Here is a 25,160-nt window from a genome sequence, read left to right on the forward strand (position 1 = left end):
CAAATATACATACTACACAGCTTTCCATGGTTTACCCCAGACGCTTCACATGCCTTGATTCAATCCACTGACAGCACGTCAACCCCGGTATACCACATCACTCCAATTCACTCTATTCCTTGCCCTCCTTTCACCCTCCTGCATGTTCAGGCCCCGATCACACAAAATCTTTTTCACTCCATCTTTCCACCTCCAATTTGGTTTCCCTCTTCTCCTCGTTCCCTCCACCTCCGACACATATATCCTCTTGGTCAATCTTTCCTCACTCATTCTCTCCATGTGCCCAAACCACTTCAAAACACCCTCTTCTGCTCTCTCAACCACGCTCTTTTTATTTCCACACATCTCTCTTACCCTTACGTTACTCACTCGATCAAACCACCTCACACCACACATTGTCCTCAAACATCTCATTTCCAGCACATCCATCCTCCTGCGCACAACTCTATCCATAGCCCAAGCCTCGCAACCATACAACATTGTTGGAACCACTATTCCTTCAAACATACCCATTTTTGCTTTCCGAGATAATGTTCTCGACTTCCACACATTCTTCAAGGCCCCCAGAATTTTCGCCCCCTCCCCCACCCTATGATCCACTTCCGCTTCCATGGTTCCATCCGCTGCCAGATCCACTCCCAGATATCTAAAACACTTCACTTCCTCCAGTTTTTCTCCATTCAAACTCACCTCCCAATTGACTTGACCCTCAACCCTACTGTACCTAATAACCTTGCTCTTATTCACATTTACTCTTAACTTTCTTCTTCCACACACTTTACCAAACTCAGTCACCAGCTTCTGCAGTTTCTCACATGAATCAGCCACCAGCGCTGTATCATCAGCGAACAACAACTGACTGACTTCCCAAGCTCTCTCATCCCCAACAGACTTCATACTTGCCCCTTTTTCCAAAACTCTTGCATTTACCTCCCTAACAACCCCATCCATAAACAAATTAAACAACCATGGAGACATCACACACCCCTGCCGCAAACCTACATTCACTGAGAACCAATCACTTTCCTCTCTTCCTACACGTACACATGCCTTACATCCTCGATAAAAACTTTTCACTGCTTCTAACAACTTTCCTCCCACACCATATATTCTTAATACCTTCCACAGAGCATCTCTATCAACTCTATCATATGCCTTCTCCAGATCCATAAATGCTACATACAAATCCATTTGCTTTTCTAAGTATTTCTCACATACATTCTTCAAAGCAAACACCTGATCCACACATCCTCTACCACTTCTGAAACCACACTGCTCTTCCCCAATCTGATGCTCTGTACATGCCTTCACCCTCTCAATCAATACCCTCCCATATAATTTACCAGGAATACTCAACAAACTTATACCTCTGTAATTTGAGCACTCACTCTTATCCCCTTTGCCTTTGTACAATGGCACTATGCACGCATTCCGCCAATCCCCAGGCACCTCACCATGAATCATACATACATTAAATAACCTTACCAACCAGTCAACAATACAGTCACCCCCTTTTTTAATAAATTCCACTGCAATACCATCCAAACCTGCTGCCTTGCCGGCTTTCATCTTCCGCAAAGCTTTCACTACCTCTTCTCTGTTTACCAAATCATTTTCCCTAACCCTCTCACTTTGCACACCACCTCGACCAAAACACCCTATATCTGCCACTCTATCATCAAACACATTCAACAAACCTTCAAAATACTCACTCCATCTCCTTCTCACATCACCACTACTTGTTATCACCTCCCCATTTGCGCCCTTCACTGAAGTTCCCATTTGCTCTCTTGTCTTACGCACTTTATTTACCTCCTTCCAGAACATCTTTTTATTCTCCCTAAAATTTAATGATACTCTCTCACCCCAACTCTCATTTGCCCTTTTTTTCACCTCTTGCACCTTTCTCTTGACCTCCTGTCTCTTTCTTTTATACATCTCCCACTCAATTGCATTTTTTCCCTGCAAAAATCGTCCAAATGCCTCTCTCTTCTCTTTCACTAATACTCTTACTTCTTCATCCCACCACTCACTACCCTTTCTAATCAACCCACCTCCCACTCTTCTCATGCCACAAGCATCTTTTGCGCAATCCATCACTGATTCCCTAAATACATCCCATTCCTCCCCCACTCCCCTTACTTCCATTGTTCTCACCTTTTTCCATTCTGTACTCAGTCTCTCCTGGTACTTCCTCACACAGGTCTCCTTCCCAAGCTCACTTACTCTCACCACCCTCTTCACCCCAACATTCACTCTTCTTTTCTGAAAACCCATACAAATCTTCACCTTAGCCTCCACAAGATAATGATCAGATATCCCTCCAGTTGCACCTCTCAGCACATTAACATCCAAAAGTCTCTCTTTCGCACGCCTGTCAATTACCACGTAATCCAATAACGCTCTCTGGCCATCTCTCCTACTTACATAAGTATACTTATGTATATCTCGCTTTTTAAACCAGGTATTCCCAATCATCAGTCCTTTTTCAGCACATAAATCTACAAGCTCTTCACCATTTCCATTTACAACACTGAACACCCCATGTATACCATATATATATATATATATATATATATATATATATATATATATATATATATATATATATATATATATATATATATGGAGTCTTTGTTCTCAGTAAATTCAATGTTTTTCTTCATCCTTTTGTGTCGTTCTCTTGCCTTTGAGGGAACGAGAGGAAAGCTTGTCACAATATGAACCTTTTGAAGAACGACAGCACGACCCCTTGAGCACAGGTGGTACGATCCCCCTTTGAGCACGACGGTACGACCCCTTGAGCACGATGGTACGACCCCTTGAGCACGGTAGTAAGACCTCTGGGTGTAATGGCCTGGCCTCTGATCGAAAACCCTCAAGAGTCAGTCCACGGACTGTGCCCATCATACACAAGGGTCGCGCCCATGTGCTCAACATGTTGAAGGTCACTGGTCTCTCGTCCCGCGACGTGCCTCTTCTACACGACACAATGGCTTGGGCAAGACACGCTGCACGCCAGCGCTCCTCACCCTCGCCCGTACACACCCACCCACAACGCCATCACTTGTCTCTACCCTCCAACACCCATCCGTACGTGGCATTCAGCTCAACAGGGGACACGGGAGCTCCCTACATCGTCAGCCACGGCGCAGGCAGGGGTAGCCGATCAGCCGGGAGCTGTACGGAGGGAGAGACGCACCATCAGATGGCGGTGGTGAGACGTACTGGAGTCGGTCAGTGTCCCAATCTTTGCTGTCACCTTAGGACAGGTCGCCAGTAACAACATCTCCGACACCTCTACCACCGATGACCTTCCATGACCTTTATCTCTTCAGCTTGACAGGAGGTCCCTTGGGTACGAGAGCTATGGGGTCTTTGACCCGATGCTTAATTAAGGGCCAGGTCAAAGCCCAGGTCATCACATCCATGGGTCGCGCCGCTGCGTTTGTCTTGTGCCGTCGTGCGAGATGAGAGTGAGGGGAAACACAGGCACTCCTGATGGCTAACAAGAGGCAAGTTAATCTGTCGGAAGATTTTAATGGTTGGGGGTTTTCTTGATGTGTGTGTGTGTGTGTGTGTGTGTGTTATCAGTGCGTTCTTGTATCTCGTCTGTTACACTGAGAAACCCATACTAACGATTACTGTAAAACAGATAGACAGATGTAGAGGACATGCTTCAGGGTTCACACACACACACACACACACACACACACACAAACACAAAAATATCGCTCTTTTTGTGAAATCAGAAAAAAAGCTACGTTATGAAAAATGTATTTTCTTCCTCTCGACAATCATAAAGAAGTCGCAATGAACAATGTATAACATTCAACGGAAAAGATAAATAAAATGAAAAATATGAAAGCATTGGCCGTTTGACGAGGGGGGGGGGGGGGGCTGGGGGAGGGAGGGGTGAGGCAGAACGCACCCTCCACCCCCTACTCTTGCCCTCAATGTCCGTACGTCCTGTAGGTACATGCCAAAGCTTCAGCTCGCGATGACCAGCTTCGCTAAGGAGCCGTTGATACTGCTAAGTCTTCAATAAAGTCACAGTACGATAAGTTGGGCCAGAAGCCACGCCCCTCTTCTATAGCTAAGACAAGTGATTGGTTCACAATACAATGTTCGTGTAGCTATCCATTCACACCTTGCGTTCACAATTTACAATAAAACCTGTTCTTCTGTACGGAAATTAAAAAGAAAAAAATAGAAACAAAAATTTTAATGATTTTTAAAACACTAGCACTTTACATTTGCTACAAAACAAAGAAATAATAAATATTCTTCATTCGAAAACGATGTTGTCCTAGACTTCGACCCTTTATGATACATATTTAACATTTTCAACATCCCCTCTATAGTGCCAATGTCTTAAAATCATATAAATCTTTATGTTCCCAATTTCTAACATTATTATACAGAAGAAGAAGTGCGATTATAAACTGTGAACACACACAAGTGTGAATACATGGACAGCGACACGAACACTATATATGAACCAATCAGCTACCTTAGCCATGGAAGTGGGTCGGGGCTTGTGCCAACTTAATACAGGGTTGATAGCAGTTTTCAAATAGCATGTTGAGTTCAGATTTTAGTCTAGTAAGATGACTCTGTTTCGAGTTAATATCTAGCACCTGGATTTTATATATATATATATATATATATATATATATATATATATATATATATATATATATATATATATCAAAGAGATAAATAGATGGCCAATAATAAGTGACGTATCTAGCACACTGATGTCATACATCACATAAAAGTAATCAACATAATTTCCGTGGAAATGAGTGCGTAAATAACGGATGATCTCTCTCTCTCCACCACGCAATGCACTCTCATCCCAACCTTTGATCCTTGACACCTTAATCAACCTAACATTTGTGACTACCTTATTACCCTTGTCCTAAAATTGTTTGTCGAACGCAGTATTACGAAATGTAGCGGTGACAAGGTCTGGCCAACAAATGATCGCTCGCACTCTGACCTCTGACCTCACAACTCCTAATTTGAAGCTAAATGATACGCAGTCCTCCAGTGTCTTTTGTCCGGCCAAAGAACATGAACCGAAGAACGTAAACTCATACGGAGAGAAAGAACATAATTGTATTTAAAAAAAAAAAAAAAACTTCGTTACTTCTGTTTTATTATTCAGTTATGAAACAATATGTTATCGAACGGCCCATAACACTCACCACAACCTTTCCACATCCTTACGTCTGGATTTTGGTGACACTTCACGTGTTGTGTTCCACGTTCACACGGGCCCCGTTCATGGCAGCACTCACAGCCACATGACCATTTTGATTAACATTCCATCACTCGGGCTTTTGTGCACGTCGATCACACGCGTCAGTTCCTTTCTCAATGTCTTTTTCCATTACGGGATTCACGAAGTGGACAAGACTCATCTGCACTCACTGCTGTGACTTGCATCAATAAGAGTTCCCCATATTGCTAAATTCTCCATAATGCGAATGAGATTTCTACTCATCGTTACAAGTCCAGTGAACAAAAGGGGACCTTATGCACGGAAGCACGACGGTACGACTCCTCAGTACGAGGGCACGACCCTTGAGCACGACGGCACGGTCCTCGAGCACGACGGCACGGTCCTCGAGCACGACGGCACGATCCTTGAGCACGACGCCACGACCCCTGAGCACGACGGCACGATCCTTGAGCACGACGCCACGACCCCTGAGCACGACGGTACGACCTTGAGGACGATGGCACGGTCCTCGAGCACGACGGCGCGATCCTTGAGCACGACGGCACGATCCTTGAGCACGACGCCACGACCCTTGAGCACGACGGGACGACCCTCGAGTTACAACTTATGCCCATCGAGTGCGAACCATCGAGTACGAGGATCCGGCCGGTCATTACGTAAGGTGTTGGGCGAACCGATGCTCGGCGTCTCCTTGAAGCGGGGGAAGTTATGTCCTTAATGACTGTGAGCGAGTTTTTCCTCTCTCTCTCTCTCTCTCTCTCTCTCTGTGTGTGTGTGTGTGTGTGTGTGTGTCCTTTAACGAGCAGAACCTTACATCTGTTCCTCAGCGGAGGACGACGGATGATGACGTCGGTGTGGGTACAGACTACACACGACCAGGAGGTCGAACTGGCCCTTCACATGGAGGGAGGGGGTTCGCTCCGTGTCTGTATATACAGCACAAGGCATCACCTCCCCTCCCCCAGGACGCTCTCTGCTCTCTGCTCTCTCTCTCTCTCTCTCTCTCTCTCTCTCTCTCTCTCTCTCTCTCTCCCCCTCTGATAACCACCCCCCATGGCGTCGACGTACTCTCCCAAGTGGTAACCTCCCACTTTGGCAGGGTGGTGGTGGTTGGTTGGTTGGTCCCATACATAACCTACACACGTCTCGAACACAAGATGGAAAAGACGTGAAATTTTCTTGTATTGACGACGCGAAGGTTCGATCTGAATTTCATGAATTTTTTTCCCCCCTTTGATGTTAGCCAGCCAGACCAGAGTCCCCCCCCCCCCCTCCACTTTTTTTCCCTCCCTCATATCGGTTTTCAAGATTTTCCCCTAAGGACATGTTTTTTCTGAGGGTTCTGTGGCTGAAATGTTCAGATAAATATATATATATATTACTGACCCTAATCCGGCTGCCTTCTCGAACGCTTGCGTGTGTTAGCGACGTCAATAACGTTCTAGTAAAGGAAATCCGGAAGAAGTATCTTTTTCTTTCTTCCTTCGGTGGGTGGAATGCTTCCCTGGTTTTTATATACTTCATCTACATTCATAAACTGGATTTTCCATTGATTTTATATATATATATATATATATATATATATATATATATATATATATATATATATATATATATATATATATATATCTGGTTTCGTCCCATTCACCAGGCTACGTTCTATGGGATGTCTGCCATATATCGGGCTCTCTTCTATATGGCAGGTTACGTCCTATACAGCAGGCTGTGTCTCCTATATATCGGGCTGTGCCTCATATAACAGACCATGTCCTATATAGCAGGTTGTGTGCTATGAAGCTGGCTATGTTCCATACAGCAGGTTATGCCTATATAGCCAGGGGGTGTCTTTTATACAAGTCTGTGTCCCATATAGCAGTCTGCGTCCTATATAGAAGGCTGTCCTATATAGCAGTCTATGTCCGATACACAGGACTATGTCCTATATAGAAGAATATGTCCTATATCGCAAGTTATGTCTTGAATGGCAGTCCGCACTCAATATAACATGCTGTTGCTTATATAACAAGCTATATCCAATAAAGCAATCTATATCCTACACAGAAGGCTGTGTCTTAACACTGCACACAATACCTTATTAAGAAGGCTGTATCCTATATGGTAGCCTATATGGCAGCCTATACAGCTGACTATGTCCTCAATAGCGGGCTGTGCCCCATATATGTACAGCAGACCAGGTCCTGTACAGCAGGCTGTGTCCTATATCAGAGACGATGTCCTATACAGCAGGTCATGTCCTGCTTAAGACCAGGATGGAACAGGAGGAGGAAAACACTTGGTCCAGTGGAGGGTCTGGCAGGTGTACGTCATTAGGGACTTGGGTGACACAGAGTTCCCAGGTTGGGCGGTTGTGTTTAATGAAGGAAAAGTTCCTTCGCGCGGCATATCATTAGCGAAGTGGTAATGTCCTTGTGATTAGCAACTTACCTGGCAACACACACACACACACACACAGTGATGCTTCATAACGTTAGTCCGACACACTTTCAGCAACTGAGGATGGCATATGAGTAAAGGTATATATATATATATATATATATATATATATATATATATATATATATATATATATATATATATATATATTCCCCCACCCATACTATTCGACATTTCTAGGGTTAGCGAGGTAGCGTTAAGAACAGAGGACTGGGCCTTTTTTGGAATATCCTCACCTGGCCCCCTCTGTTCCTTCTTTTGGAAAATCAGAAAAAAAAAACGAGAGGGGAGGATTTCCAGCCCCCCGCTCCCTCCCCTTTTAGTCGCCTTCTACGACACGCAGGGAATACGTAGGAAGTATTCTTAATCCCCTATCCCAGGGAGAATATATATATATATATATATATATATATATATATATATATATATATATATATATATATATATATATATATATATATCAGTTCTTTCACACAGCACAGACTGACGAAGAAATGCCCTTATTTCGCTCACTTCCATTCTCTAACAGTTATGTACAATGCGCCGAAACCAAGCCCCTCATCCACAATCAGCCCCCAACTGGCCTTTCCGTGGTTTCACCTCCCCGCTGTATATGCTCTGGTTCGGCCCACCGAGAAGCGGGTCATTCCCGGTAAACCACACAGTTTCAGATCGCTCTATCTTTTGCACGCCTCGCACCCTCCTGCATGTTCAGGCCCCGAGCCTTTAAAGCATCTTTCACACCATTCTTCCCCCTCCTCCTTGGTTTCCCACTTTCTTGGTTCCTTCTACTTCTGCAAAGTATAGTCTCTTAGTCAATCTCTTCTCACTCATCCTCTCCTTACGTCCAAACCATTACAGCACACCCTCTTCAGCACAGTGTAAAAAACAACGCTGTTACCACCACACTACACTCTTACCCTATCATTTGCTAATTGATCAAGCCTCTTCACACCACATATCGTCCTCAAACATCTAACTTCGAACACACTCACACAATCCTTTTCATTACTGTTTAAGGCCCAAGCCTTGTATGCACATAGGACCGACGGGAATACTATACCACCAAACATATCCATCTTTGTTCTTACAGACAGTGACCTTTCTTTACTAAGAACCATTCCTTGTTACACCCAAGACCTTTTCCTCCTCACTCATCCTATGGCTAACTTCAGATGCCATTCGCTGCCATGTCCACTCCCAGGTATCTAAAGCACTCCACCTCCTGCAAGTTCTCTAGATTCAAATTCACACTCCATATAAACTGTCTCAAACGTGAGACGAAGGGTATTCGAGTAATTAATATTCGAATAGTCATTTCCCTATTAGGGGCGATCATAGCCTAGCGGTAGCGCTCCCGTCTGCCATGCAGGGGTCCCGGGTTCGATCCTGACTGTTGGAGGTTTGTATGTTCTATGAAGATGCGCTTTCATATGCACTTTGTTCGTGTATATATATATATATATATATATATATATATATATATATATATATATATATATATATTCTTCTATGTAGTAAGAAAGGTGCCAGCGCAATGATAAAAAGACGTAATATTTTGAAACTTTTTAAAGTTTCAAGATTCACTCTGGTTACTTTTGCTCACAACCTTTTATAAATTCCTCAAGTCGAGCTAACGAAGAGATTCATCACTCGGAAAGGCGAACCTCCACTTTTATGTCAAAAAGGAAAAAAAAAAATAAAAAAAGACTTGGGAATAAGAGAGTCTAAGGCTCACTGAGGAGGAGCTCTTAAAACCTTGAGCACGATGATGGTGCGACGAGCATGATGGTACGACCCTTGGGTATGCCGGTACGACCTCTGGGCACGACGGCACGACACTCGAGTCGGGTCAAAGGCCAAGCCAGCATCATAACCAAGAGCTACATCGCTGAGCTTGAGAGATTGACAGTCGTACATAAGACTCAACACCTAAGACAAATGTTTCACTTGGAAAAAAAAAAAATAGTATGCATATCCTGTTGTACCTACCCAGGCCCAATTGTACGGTGTGTGTGCCGTCGCACATCTGCACTCCACACTCCTGCCCTGATGCGTTCACGTTTAGCCCTTCAAACAACTTGATCCAAATTGCATACGCTGCCCCGACTGTACCTAACACTTAGTTACCATCTACTGACCATTCAGGATAGTCAGGCATTCTCTGAACGGTTCTTCTCGCTATGGTTCTGTGCAAATGCAATATATATATATATATATATATATATATATATATATATATATATATATATATATATATATATATATATATATATATATATATATATTCTTCACTGTATTCTTCCGGATATACAGTAGCTTTACATTCACTCTATACTGAACATAATACAGCAGCACACACATATCTTACTTCCATTTTTCTCCTGTACCAATATGGGGTCCTGCAATATAAGAGGCCTGGTGGCGCGCTGCACACATTGCAACTACGTTAACAACGCCTCTGTTCTTGCCCTTAATCCCCTTCCAGTCCCACCTGCTCCACAGGTGAGCTGACCCACCTGCTCACCTGTCCTCTTAACTCGGCGTCTTGATCGGATAATAACATCAACGAGGATTCCGTAGTTAACGATTCGTTCCTCTTCCTGAGAAGAACCTATCACACGAGAATGTAGCACGGAGGAGCTTGCACACGCACCCTGAGGGCGGCCATGAAGGAGGAGTCAACGCAATACTTCAGCTGTGCGTTTCTGGGTCCAGAGCCAATAGGACCTCGACCTCCACGACCGAGGGAGGATGATTCCCTCTCCCTCTAAACATGTATACATATACGTGGTAAAGGAACACTAGTAGCTGTACTTACACTCCCTGAGTGTGACCATGTAGTAGGACTCCTTGGAGGGCTGGCTCATTCCCAGGGCGTTGACGGCCACCACCCTGAAGGAGTAGACGGTGAAGGGCGAGAGGCCGTCCACCGCGAACTGCGTGGTGTTGTCCACGGTGGCCCGTCCGTTGTCCACGTCCCAGGGGCCGTCCTCTCCCTCCCTGGGGAGGAGAGACACACGGGGTTAAAATACAAGTTGAGGCTTGGTGCGCGGGGTCATTTAGAGAGAGAGAGAGAGAGAGAGAGAGAGAGAGAGAGAGAGAGAGAGAGAGAGAGAGAGAGAGAGAGAGAGAGAGAGAGAGAGAGAGAGAGAGAGAGAGAGAGTCTGTTACACAACGTTACAGCAAAGTTGGAAATTTCTGCTGAGACATACATCATGTGGTGAACATATAGGCTTGTTGAGCACCACAGAATATTCATTGCATTATATCATAGACCTCAAATATACTACATGTATCTGTGTGTGTGTGTGTGTGTGTGTGTGTGTGTGTGTGTGTGTGTGTGTGAAGACGAGAAACAAGAACCCACATGATAAGGTACACAAAGGTACACACACATCAAGAAAACCCCCAACCATTAAAATCTTCCGACAGATTAACTTGCCTCTTGTTAGCCATCAGGAGTGCCTGTGTTTCCCCTCACGTCCCAGCCTGCCTCCTTCCCTCTACATGATCAGCAAGAGGGAGGAGGTTAATCTGATGGATGGCTGTGATGTATAACGATAGCACAAGTACACATACTCTGACTTATGACAGAGTAGATATGCCCAGTAGACGGTGTGGAGGTTAGCGTTGCTGACCATGAGTCACGTCATTGGACGAAAAGGAGCACAATTCAAGAAAATCCTCACTCCAAAGGAATCTAACATTTCTCCGCTACTGGATGCAGCGCAGCCACACACACACACACACACACACACACACACACACACACACACACACACAACGCATATGAGAAAGCCAAGATGAGGGTAATCAGCATGGCCGCGCCTGTCTCAACTACCTAAAAATAAATATGTAAAATTAGGTTTGTTTTATCCTTCCATTTTCCTAACATCAATCTGCATGTTGAAGTGACGGCCTGAACCATCTTGCACCCACCCGTGTCAGTAGGCTGTGGACAGCAGCCGACCAGGGCAGGTACGACCCTCCCGACTTAGAGTGTCGAAGTGATGGCCGGAACCATCTTACCAGCAGGATTGCTGATCTTAGTCTCTCTCTCACGAAAACTAAGCAAGCGACTCGAGTGTTAATACCTCATCCTTATATACATATTCTAGATATTTTCCTTTGCTCTCTCTCTCTCTCTCTCTCTCTCTCTCTCTCTCTCTCTCTCTCTCTCTCTCTCTCTCTCTATTGTTCATCCTTCAAAGATCCTCTCCTATTCCCTTTTGATCTTTTCATTCAAGGTCTGGCTGACCTCCGCGTGGGAACTTCTTTTTTTTTTTCACTGAATGCAGCCTTTGATATAAAAAGAAAGAATGAAGGATTGAAATAATTTACATAAAGTCTGGCCAAGCAAGCCAGTGTGTGTGTGTGCAAGCAGACCCAAGATCATCCGGCCAAGCAAGCCACAGTGCGCATGCAGACCCAAGCGCAACCAAAATGGAATTCTGGAAATTTATTTTGCTAGGAAAGAAAATGCAATAAGGCGTATTTTTACACTAATATATCATGTTTCTCTAAGTCAAGAAAGGAAGGAGGGAGGTTGGGGGGAAGGATGAGGTGGAGAGGAGGAGGAAGAGGAAGAAGAGGAAGGAAAGGTGTGGGAGGAGCGCTGCTTACCAAGACTTCAGTGATATTTTACCTCCACTATCACACAGCTTCTAACATTCATGGATGGTGTCTGCGGCAACCGTATCCTCGGTCATCCTCTCCCGTCCATCCATCCATCCACCTCTCATACACCACCAATGGACTTCTTAACATTCCTTCTGTTCAGAACTTTCATGCTTGATTTCATGTTACGTCTTCTGTCTGTTCTCTGTCCCTACATCTTACCGGGAACTGTTCGCGTCTCTGATCTATTTCAAGACTTTTAAAGTTGCTATCAGGCCACCCCTCACTCTTTTCTCTTTCAAGATGGGCGAATCTAATGCCTCTGGCCTTTCCCCGTAACTTAGTTATATTCATCATGGTACCATCTTCTCTATTACCTCTCTGTGCTTCTTTGCGTGTGGTGACCAGACCTGAGAAGCATAGCCTAATTGTGGTCTTGTGTAGAACGTGAGCAACAGCTTGCTAAGCATTTCATTACCTACAAACATGACAGCTATTATGATATTCGCCATCAGCCAGTTTGTCACTCTAACTACTGCCCTAATATGGGACTCTGGTGACAGGGTTGACGACTACTTCCAAGTCCTTCTGACACACAGAGAATCCTGAATCTTACGTCCAGCTATGTAATAATCATATTGAGGTCTTCTCTCACTCTCGGGTTGAATTTCATCAACCATGTATCAGTCTGTTTGGAGTTTGTTTGGGTCCCCTTGTAAGGTGAGGCAATCCCTCACGCTTTTCACTTCCCTCATGACTTCCGCATCATCTGCAAACATATCGAAGACCATGTCTTCAAGCAAGTCATTTATACAGATCAAGAAGAGTAACGGCACCAGAGAGCCCCGCGGCACTTCGCTAGTCACCTTGACCCAAATAGGAAAGGCCCCTCTAACATACGCCATTTGGTCCCTTCCACTAAGGTAATCAATCCACTGAAGGAGTTTACCCACGATTCCTGCCGAGTGGTTCAGCTTCTTAATCGGCCTCCCGTGGGTAGTGTCAAATGCTTTCCGGAAAACCAAATACAAACAATCCACCCAGTCGAGTGTGTGTGTGTGTGTGTGTGTGTGTGTGTGTGTGTGAGTGTGTGTGTGTACGTGTGCGTTTCACAACTCGTATACAATGGTAAATAATCACTTCACATACTGTACTTTGCGTCAGTATCAATCTCCACCTTGCGTCAGTATCAATCTCCACCAAGACCCACCCACCACCAAGACCCATCTGTCCGCACCCATCGATATCGTTCATAAAGGCGGCGCACCAAGACATCATGTCACGTGCTCCAGGTGACAACACAGGTGACCAGCTGACCTTCCCACCCCTCCTCGTATAGGAACCACCAACTACCACTGTCACTTCCCACGTAAAACCAGCAACTAACGTAAATGACTAACGTAAACCTAGGCCAATGCGAGTGATTCCCATTAAGAAACCCAAAGTGAGGTTTTCTAAGAGAGAAAAGTGAAGTGAAGTGAAAACGAGGTGAAGATGAGAGGAAGAGATGAGAAGGACAAAGTAAGTTTCACGAGAGAGAGAGAGAGAGAGAGAGAGAGAGAGAGAGAGAGAGAGAGAGAGAGAGAGAGAGAGAGAGAGAGAGAGAGAGGATAAGGTATCATCTTACGTGACGAATGAAAGCCAATAAAGTTTTATCTGGAGGCAGACCTCAGGTAAAAGACTTCGTGGTTCTGCCTCGAGATCCACTGGGAAAGAAGATAGTGAAGGTCAGGCGGCGGGTCACAGGGACGATGGTGGGGGGCCCCCGGGGGTGTTACCAGCGACACTGTCAGCGTATGACGATCATAATTGCTTTAGTGAAACTCTGACACAAGTTCAGAATGAAGGAGGGAAGATGTGAACCTTTCCAATAATACTGACACACTCGAGAGGTGTGCTGAAATGATGGAGCGAAGAAGAAGAAGAGAAGAGGAGGAGGAGGGAGGAGGAAGAAGAGGGGGAAAAAGAGGAGGAGGAAGAAGGGGAGGATGAGTTTTCCTTGCGCCAACGTTTTCTCCAACAAAGAACACTTCTCTCCCCCTGTCCCCTGCAGGACGTAGAGCACCTTCTCCAACACAGACTCCGCCTCCCCGGCATGGTACCAGAGCTCCGCCGTTAACGTGAGACAAACCCAGGCTTATTATCCAAAGAGTTGAAATTTGTCGTTGTAGCAGCGTCACGACCCTCTCTGAACACGACCAGGTGGGTCTTGGTGAGGTGCGTCCTATCGTCCTCTGGGACGACCTGCCATCCTCCACACACACACACACACACACACACACACACACACACACACACAACAACCAAACTGTGACTACAGGCAATATACACAAGTTTGAAAAGTTGTATAATAGCAAAGAAAGTTTAAGACATGGGTGCCTCACCAGTGTAGAACTCCCTCCCTGCTGTTCAAAATTACGTCATAAACACGAAAAGAAATATTACCTAAATGACTGATCAACTCGCATATTCCATATAATTACTCATACTAACCTATAGGTATACTCACAAAACCCAAGAATCATGAGAGTCATCAAAATCTACAGTCTGGCACGAACATTAGAGGCGAAGAAAGTGTATATGATCCGACGCTAACTTCCAACACGACATGGGAATTAGTGCATTACGTAATTCTACTAAATGCAACCTAAATCCAGCAATAATGAAGAAAATCTGTGATGGAAGGTATTAGAAATAATGTGGACATAAATAAACAGATGTGAAAGATGTGTCAATTTGCATTGAACACAAGAAGGGAAGATATTAACCAATTAATGTCACAAATTGTCATAAAAACCCATCACTGTTTAACGAAGACATAACACTCGGACATTCCCGCCGCCTTGCCGAATTTCATCTTCCGCAGGGCTTTCATCACCTCTCTTCTCTTCACCAAACCACTCCCCATGACTCTTCTCTCTTCCCACACCACCCCGACCATAACACCCTATATCTGCAGTCTGGGATGAATTTGTATAAGCCTAGAGGTACCTATGATACGGTCACAAGTCCCTATGATTAATTTAGTTCCATTCTTCACACGTGAGAATAAATATCTTCATCAAGGAATCTGATCACATCCAAGGAGGCTTTAACACCACTGGCGATTGGAAACTAAAGTCGAAGAGGTAAGTCGGAACGTAATGACAAACGAACGAAAACGTACAATAGGAAGGGAAGGATGAACAGGGACGAACGAGATGCCCTTCCTTCTCGCAACATGAACCCACTGTCACAGTCTTTCATACACGCTTAACACGATTTAGTACAGCCAGTGTTCGCATGGCAAATTTGGGGACATAACATCGCGTCCATCCTCGAGTTTAAATGACACATATCACGACCGAGTGAAGCTAACGCACAGTAACTAAGTTCTGAAGCATCTAATTACTGTCTGAGGTACTGGCGTGTTATCAGTGTTCAGTGTGGATAATGAGCCAAGGGTTCATAATCAATCTCGTTATTTGTTCACAGTTCATCACGCTTCGCTAGAGCTAGCAAGAGACTAAACCTTCTGGATGAACCGATGCATGATTCGGATCCGCGTTCGACCCCTGGGTTTGGAATCGGTGAAATAAACCCCCCTGATCACGAGAGAATTCGATCCTTTGAGGTGAACACTTGTCAAAGGCCAGGTCATTTAAAAGACCCATGTAAGGATGAAAGGAAGTATGACCTGACTTCTCTCGTATCCTCTCTGACCTGAGGATCAGAGAAACGAATGATCTGACCTGAGGATCGACGACACGAATAATCCCATCTGACCTGAGGATCGACGACACGAATAATCCCATCTGACCTGAGGATTGAAGACACGAATAATCCCATCTGACCTGAGGATTGAAGACACGAATAATCCCATCTGACCTGAGGATTGAAGACACGAATAATCCCATCTGACCTGAGGATTGAAGACACGAATAATCCCATCTGACCTGAGGATTGAAGACACGAATAATCCCATCTGACCTGAGGATTGAAGACACGAATAATCCCATCTGACCTGAGGATTGAAGACACGAATAATCCCATCTGACCTGGGCACTGACGACATTAACAATCCCATTTGACCTGAGGATCAACGAAATAACTCATCTCATTAAGTCTGAACTACACTCAGCTTAACACAGGCGGCAGTCACAAGCCGAAGTCTATCATGACAATATACAAATATATATATATATATATATATATATATATATATATATATATATATATATATATATATATATATATATATATATATATATTATCCCTGGGGATAGGGGATTAAGAATACTTCCCACGTATTCCCTGCGTGTCGTAGAAGGCGACTAAAAGGGGAGGGAGCGGGGGGCTGGAAATCCTCCCCTCTCGTTTTTTTTTTTTTAGTTTTCCAAAAGAAGGAACAGAGAATTGGGCCAGGTGAGGGTATTCCCTCAAAGGCCCAGTCCTCTGTTCTTAATGCTACCTCGCTAACGCGGGAAATGGCGAATAGTTTAAAAGAAAAAGAAAAAAAGAAAAAAAAAAAAAAAATATATATATATATATATATATATATATATATATATATATATATATATATATATATATATTTATATACACACATAAGGTTCCCTCATTCGGTATCGTCCTCAGAGGATAAACTGAGCACTGGCGAGACGAGTCAACTCGAGTTTCATCCACACTTGAAGCAATCCAGCAGAGCCAGCGCAGTGCTCCGGACTTCACGTCCAAGATGTAGTACTAGCCCTGGCACAACCAGCTGGACACGGTAGTCCCATTCTCTGCTCAAAGTTGCCTTGAGGTCAACCCTTGAGGATGATCATTCATACACAAGAGGTCAGGAGTAAACGACAGTGGCTATATGAATGTGAAATGGTGAGGCATGTGGAGACGAGAGCATGGCAGACCAAAGACGGACAGACACACACTGTGACGACCCTGTTTAATGCCTGGTTGCTGAGGGTAAGCAGAACTACGTATGTACGTCGGGTCACTGACGGTACAAAATGGAAGGATGTTAATAATGAGGGAAGGTAAGGAGAACATCTATCCTGAATGACACGTTTACAGAGCGACCAGGATGAAGTCGAAAGGAATTTCTGTCAGTCGGAAAAAATTTTTCTTTTTGTAATGATTAAAAGACTCGACGACCCAAGAGGCTTGCCTGTATCCGGGTGGCCAGAGGCGGGGCAAGAACGAGGAGGAGAGGAGGGAAGGAAGAGAGGGAAGGAGAGGAGGAGAAAGGGAAAGAAAGGAGAGAAATAAGGAGCGAGGGTGATGAAAAACACAGGAGGAGGGTAGGTTTGGCTGCACAAGGAGGGTCCACCACGATACCTGATAACCACACGATAAGATTCATGTTGAATATGTAATATCCGTCACTTTCCCTCAGTAAATGTTGTCACACACACACACACACACACACACACACACACACACACACACACACGGTCAGACAGATACACACATATACACATGCATACGTGTAAAGGCACAAAAATACAAACACATCTAGACACACAAGCCGACAGACAAACAGACAGACACACCAAGACACACAATCTGTCATCTCGAACATGATCGTCACCACCAGCAGACCTCGGCTGCCTGGGATGTGCCACAGGCAGCCGAGTTGGTAAGTTAGTTAGTCAAGCAACAGGCAAGCAGGCAGACTCCCTGCCTCTGCCGTGAGGTGCACCACCACAGCCTCGCCTGATGGTCCGGCTTTACGACCGACCGAAGGCGCCACCCGAGCCTCGGCAACACTAGCCTCTCCAGCAACGTGTTTACGGCCGTGTTTATCTGTGTGTCAATGACAGGCGAGGTGGCTGGCGCGCACCCCCTTCCCTCGTCACGTCAGCGGTGGTCGTCGAGATAAGGACGGTGCAAGAGGGAGGGAGGGAGGCCCCCACGGAGGAGCCTAACCCACGCAGGTCTTGCATGGCAACCCCCACGCTCACCTTGACGTCAATCCTGAGGAGGTCCTCTCTCTCTCCCTCCACGCCCCTCGCCCTGGGGCCAAGCCATACGGCAACTCCTTTGATTAATTAGGATATCTAATGCCGAGGCCAGAACCTCGGGGATAATCACCCACTACTCCAGCCTGGCTGAACGTGTACATTCTGTACATATTTACCCAAACGAAGTCTTGAATTTTTCCACTGGTTGGTCCACACGGTTTCTATTAGGCTGTAGATCGTTGAGGATATGTGGCCTCACGAATGTTTCCCCCATTTTCTGTTACACTGGTGACATTCTTGCACTCAACTCGTGTCATTCTGAAGAGATTTTCGCGTAGGAAATAATCCTCGAGCGTAGGCTCGGGAGGGGGGAAAGGCCATCCTGTATTTCCCAAGCGTTCATGACAAATATATTTGCCGTCTGTACTCCAGGCAACACAGTCTGAGTGATCTTAATCCCCTCCAGAGGCTTGAACATGCAAGTTGTAGATTTTCTGTACAAATTTTCTAACATACAAATACCAACTGTCTTTGAGGGTTCGTCAGGTTTAACACACAACGATATTCTGGTCTGAAAACTACGAGCGTTATCATCGGTTTTGTATATCTCGTCTTGAAGATCGAAGTTTCCGGCCTAGCATAGATGAAGATGCCATTGCTCCTTTACCGGCATCATGTCTTCTTGTTTATCTTGTCAAGAACAGAAGCTCTGGCCGAGGCTGAAATCGGAATGAATGACGGAAACGCCGAAAGAAAAAAAGATGAGAAAGCAAAGAACGAAGAATGATTTATAGTTTTCTAAGGATGTGGAGAACTTACGTATTACTGATGGTAGGGCCAAGTGACCTGCCTCTTACTAGGGGTAAGATCTTGTGACCTGCCCTTTATTGTAGGGTCATGTAATCTGCCCTTTACTATAGGCAAGGTCATGTGATCTATCCTTTAATGTATGGTCATATGACCTACCTTCTGTTGTAGGTAAGGTCATGTGACCTATCTTTCATCGACGGTGAAAGGTCATGTGTTATGCTTTTTTTACACAAAGAGATGCGACTTTTCCCTTTACTGAAGGTGTGGACACGAGATTCTCTTCTCACTGAAGGCAAGGCCAGGCGACAATCCTCCACAGATCTCCCCCTCTTCTCCTCCATACACCAGTGTTTGTTCACCTCCTGTACTCGCTCTCGTTTCAATTTCCACACTTCCTTCATAACGAGTTACCTCGACAGAACAACACATTATCACTGATTCACTTAGATGATGACGTCCCACTGTAATCTCTCAGTGTCTTTTGGAGACGAGACTTCTACTCTCAGTCTGGTATCATCCACAAATAACAATGAACAATTATGATTGTATATATGTCACACAGGAATAAAAATAGCTGATGCGCAAATCTATTTGCCTGGGGAACAGAGCCTATTTGTAAACTGCTACGGTTTACAAAATGCTGGGGGGTTAATTTTTAGAACATTAAAGATCTTCGTTCCCACTTTACCATTAACACCCGCGTGTCCTGGCGTGATGTCTCCCATGTACGAGCCTGGCGTCTCCTGATAATGGTGTGTGGCAGGTCTCACACGGGTGATGTGTCATGCTTCAGCATACGTGAGTGATCTCCTACGTTTTATATACTATTACTTGGACAGCCGGTTCGGGAGACGTTGCACACGTGGATTCGAACTCCTTCCAACAAAGGCATCGCGTTTCTTAAGGGCGTCGAAGGGAGATGGTTGCTTCTAAGTGCTCTCGCTTCATGATTCTGGTGATGTACACGATGAATACCTAAGCCGGCTGAGGTGAGCCGTTTCCGGAGGCACTACTACTGGACGAACTCAGTATGGTCGAGCTTAATATGGTCGAACTCAGTATGGTCGAGCTTGCGAATACTAAACCTTTCGATCATCCTCTGGTAGCAGTACTCCCTCCTCCTGACACTAACGCAGACCTCGAGTCTCGCTCTGTGCTTCCTGAGAACTGAGGACATCAGATCCAGAATCATGAATGATCAAATCCAGAATAAGGTTAATGAAAGAAAGGAAGGTCTGAGAGCTTCATGTCTTGAGAGGCCATGTTCCAGTTCACATCATTAATGACTCCAGTCCCCCTGCCTTCCCTCCCACACCACCTTCAGGTATCGCTGGTAACGGAGAACACAGACGTGGGGGGAAAGAATATCGGGAACGAGACCTAAGAACAGAACGAGAGAAGTTCGGGAACGATGGTCATGAAGGAGGGCAGTTGAGCTGGGAACTGAGGCAACACAGACGAGAAATGTGGTCTCGGGAGACGGAGCGTTTGCCTGACCCTCAGACATGAGGCTGGGGCAGTGTGTGTGTGTGTGTGTGTGTGTGTGTGTGTGTGTGTGTGTGTGTGTGTGTGTGTGCGCGCGCGCGCGCGCGTCCAGTACCTTATATCCTTCTTTCTATCGTATACGAACTGATTAACATGTATAACCACATATCAGGACACATACGAGACACATATATATAAAGAGAAAACACCAGCACACAATCCCTCCCAGCACACAGTCCCTCAACCTCGTATACTTTAACTGCACTTCTCGACGTCGTCCGTCTACTCGTCTGTCTATCAGCCTATTCTTGTGGCGACTTGGCGAAGTCCGAGTGTTGACGAACCCTCAAGCATTATGACGGGATGATAGATCCATATCTTCGTCTGTGTGGCGATTGTGATCGTGTCCCTCCGACAACCTGCGTCATACCGGGTCTGAATCAGAGTCAGGTGGTGGTCAGCCACTGGAAGACAGTGGGGGAGGTAGTGACGAGCTCCTGGACACTGCAATACTGGCACGACGAGACAAAACTCTTTCAGATTACGACCTCTCTTTCCAGTAACATACTCTTGGTACATAAGACGATCCTCTGACCCAGAGGTTGCCTCAGGCTCTTCCACACCTGCAGTTACACACGTTCTGGCCATCTCGTGACGGGCTGGGGAATGAGGTGACATCGAAGTCTCTTACACACACACACACACACACACACACACACTGGCGACGGCTCGAGTCGGCACTTCGTGTCTCCCCACACACAAAGTTCTGCCGATTCACTCGATTGCAATATCGACTCCCAAGTCCTTCTTGCACATACTCTCTGGCGGCAGTCTGACTACTATGTCGACCCCCTGAGTCCCTTTCATACACAGATTCATGTAGTTTCCTTCCTGTAAGATGATGATGATGATGCTAATATGAGCTTTTAAGGGATACAACTGGAAGTATGGCCAAATACCTTTCCCAACTTTTTAATTGTAGGACTTACGAGGTTCCAGAAGGTAGGACTTACGAGGCGAGGGTGGAGGAGATTGCTCCACCAATTATTCCGGCTATTGGGAATAATAATCGGTTTGTGTGGTTCGTTAATCAGATTTGATAAGGGTCATTTCCTATAACCAGACGTCAGCCTTGCACGCTACTGTCTACAGGTCAAAGGTTGAAACCATGAGCACAAAGGCAGGACCCTTGAGCGCAAGAGCACGACTCAAGCACGACCGTGCGTTCCTTAAGTACGAAGGCACGACTCTAGCACAAGGGCACGACTCTCAAGCACGACTCTGCGTCCCTTAAGGAGAAAGGCACGACCACTGAGCAAGAGACAGCATGGCATGATCTGGCCTCTAACGAGATCCTAAAAGGTCAGGTCGAAAGCCAGGTTATCACATCCAGGGGTCGTACCGCTGTGGTCGTGATCGAACCACTGTGCCGGAGGTGTTAGGGGACCAATGCCTGGCAGTCTCTCTCTCTCTCTCTCTCTCTCTCTCCTACACACACACACACACACACACACAATGGACCCATTTCAGAGGAGCCTTCTCCAGATGGATGGCGGTGACCAGCGGTGTGCCACAGGGCTGTGTCCCGGAACCGTTCCTCTTCTTGGACCATGTAAACGACCTGCCTGAAGGTATGGCTTCCCTACCTGAATCCTATTCACAGACGATGGCAAAGTCGTGAGGGAGGTGAAGAGGAAGGAGGACTGCATCAGCTGACGATGGGAGGCCTAAAAAGCACGTCCCCCGTTGGTCTGATACGGGATGGGGCTGAATAATAGATGGCCTCATTATGATTATCTATCTACCAGGATATAAGCTTCAGGATTCCGTTCGTGAGAAGGGACGTGGTCAATGACGTCGTCCCTAGTCTGTCGCTGTATGAAAGAAAAAAAAAATGTACCATAGACGTACATTACCTGGGTATATGTGATTTGCCCAAGGCTAGAATACGAGCGAGCGAGAGAGAGAAAGGGAGCGAGCGAGCCGCGCGGGAACTTTCCACAACTCCAACTCGGCTGTGATTAGTCGCTGAAAAAAAATGAATTATTGACGTAATTACCTCAAAGTTAATTTTGGCTTTGGACTGAAGGGCGAAAATGTTGAGACCGCTGCCGTCACAGAAACGCGAGGATATGGATACGAGTTTGATAAGGATCTGGGTAGGTGTGTGTGTGTGGGGGGGGTGGACGGACTCCAAGACTGGGCGAGGAGCAGGGAGGGCCTTCGAAGTCTGAGCAAAGCGAAGGGAGGAGGAACTAACGAGGCTAATGTGACTAAGATATTACCTAGTGAGAGAATTTCACTGCCGAATTAGATACAGAAAGGAAGATCATGAAATTAAAACGAGGATGTGAGAGGTGCTGAGGAAGTTGTCAGGACCAAAGAGGGTCAACGAGGACAGCTGGAATTAGAGAGAAGTTGAAGTTTGCAGTGAAAGGAACTGTGAAGACGAAACGAGGGCACCGCAATGGCTAGTAAAGGTTTTAATGAGGTCACTGCTATGACTACCCAGGAGTTAACGAAGGTACTGGCAAGAAAATTATAAGAGTTAACGGGGTCACTTGACTAGTCAAAAGTTAACGGGGGCACTGCTATGAGAATTAAACGAGTTAACGGGGGCACTGGTATGAGAATTAAACGAGTTAACGGGGGCACTGCTCTGACTAGTCAGGAGATAACGGGGGCACTGCTATGACCAGTCAGGAGTTAACGAGGTCACTGCTACGACCAGTCAGGAGTTAACGGAGGCACTGCTATGACCAGTCAGGAGTTAACGAGGTCACTGCTACGACCAGTCAGGAGTTAACGGGGGCACTGCTATGACCAGTCAGGAGTTAACGAGGTCACTGCTACGACCAGTCAGGAGTTAACGGGGGCACTGCTATGAGAATCAAAAGGGTTAACGAGGGCCTTGTCGTGACGAGTATAACCAGAGAGGAAAACAAGAACAATACGAGACCCATGAACAACAAATACTACCGGAGAGGTTAATGGAGGGAATACGGCACAAACACAGGTCACCACCAACATTGATCCAAAGGGCCTCCACACATAACGAGAGCCCAAGTAAGCCCCAGCTGCAACAGGGAGAACTTGATGAAGAGTACGTCCGTCTCTGGATAACAAATGAAACTCACGAGGCACCAAGAACACAAAGGATATGACACAGGAAAATTACCGTCGTCCAAGTCTCGTGGAACACACCCTCTCGATGTTAAGTCTTCGGGCCGAAGATGTACGATTTCTACGACAGCTTGATGGGAAATACGGGGGAGGGGTGACCGAACTACTGGCTAGACAACAGGGGTCTTGGAGGGTGAGTGAGGGTGCATCTCGTAGCTACAAGGGCTTCTACACTGGGCTGACGAGGGTCGCTTGGAAGATGGTTAAAGATGGAGACTCAGTGCTGTTCCTGCTAAGATAATGGGTGCGAGATCTGAAGGGACCAACACTGAGGGAGGAATGAAGTAGAGGAGGAAACCAGAGCAGGAGGAGAAGGGTAAGGGAGGGTGATGATAACAACAGGGGAGAAAGGGCGAAGGATCCAGTACAGGAGGACAGGAGGATGATAAGAGATAGGAAAGGGGGAGAGAACCATTACAGAGGGAAGGAGGAAGATAGTGACTGAGAAAGAAAGTGGAAAGAAACGAAAACAGATTGATAACAAATGGAAGGAAGATAATGGAAGCCAAAATAATAGGATGGGAGGGAAGAAATGATAAAGAGAGGAGGGAAGGCAAGGCAACACGTACTGGAGGAGGGAAAGGGGTACATCAAGAGGAGGAAATGCCCAGAATGGCATTAGTATCGAGATCTCGCTACAAGGTCAAGTTGCTGGGCCATATTACTGGGCCAGGTTACAGGAGCAAGTTCTTGTGCTATGATACAAGGCCAAATTAAAGTGCCAGGTCACAGGTCAAGGATATAGTGTCAGGTTACAAGGCCAAGGGGCAAGGATGCAGGATCAGTTTACAGGGGGGCTGGGGTATCGTATCCTTAGGACATTTGACTCGGGGTAGGGAAGGTCACTACGACGAGGAATGGGGCAAGTAAACAGGCATGGGGGTGGTTGTGGACACGGTGGGTGGGTCTCTGGGGGGCTGGGGCAGGAGAAGAGGTAACGGGTTACTAAAGTAAGGGAGCTGGTTAGTGGAGGCCTGGGGCAGGGGTAAGGGACGTGTTACTGGGGTCCTGGGGTCAGCGGTAGGGGGCGTGTTACTAGGGATGGAACCAGTGATGGAGACATTTAGCAACATTACCTCTAACTCTTCTCCACTTCATCAGTCGAATACTTCGGTATACCCAAGACAACAGAAACACTAAGGGTAAAAACTGAGTGTCATATATACTGGAAGATATCGAAATATGAATATATGAGAAAAAACAGGTCTATACATTGCAATCATACGTATCATGGATGACGCTATTCTCAGGTCTGCGAAGTGATAGAGAGAGACTCTTCGTCTTTTCGTCACACAGGAACTGTTGTCCAGTGTCTATCACCACCACACCACATAAGGGTTCCCCCGCCTAACAGCATAAAGCCACGTCGGAGATCCACTCAAGACTTCCTTCGCGAAAGACGCGAGTGTTGA

At 45.9% G+C, this 25,160-nt stretch overlaps 1 protein-coding gene across 2 annotated transcripts in view; it reads right to left on the bottom strand.

Moving 5' to 3' along the window:
* Ptp99A (Protein tyrosine phosphatase 99A) overlaps positions 1-25,160 on the bottom strand; it is a 1,440,930-nt gene that overhangs the window by 565,257 nt on the left and 850,513 nt on the right. For both annotated transcript variants that reach the window (XM_071662728.1, XM_071662717.1), the window contains exon 4: positions 10,527-10,708. In XM_071662728.1, coding sequence (XP_071518829.1) covers positions 10,527-10,708 — 182 coding nt within the window. The remainder of the gene's footprint in view (positions 1-10,526; positions 10,709-25,160) is intronic.

Source organism: Panulirus ornatus, chromosome 1 (genome assembly GCF_036320965.1).
Source record: "Panulirus ornatus isolate Po-2019 chromosome 1, ASM3632096v1, whole genome shotgun sequence".
In the NCBI taxonomy this organism is placed as follows: domain Eukaryota; kingdom Metazoa; phylum Arthropoda; class Malacostraca; order Decapoda; family Palinuridae; genus Panulirus; species Panulirus ornatus.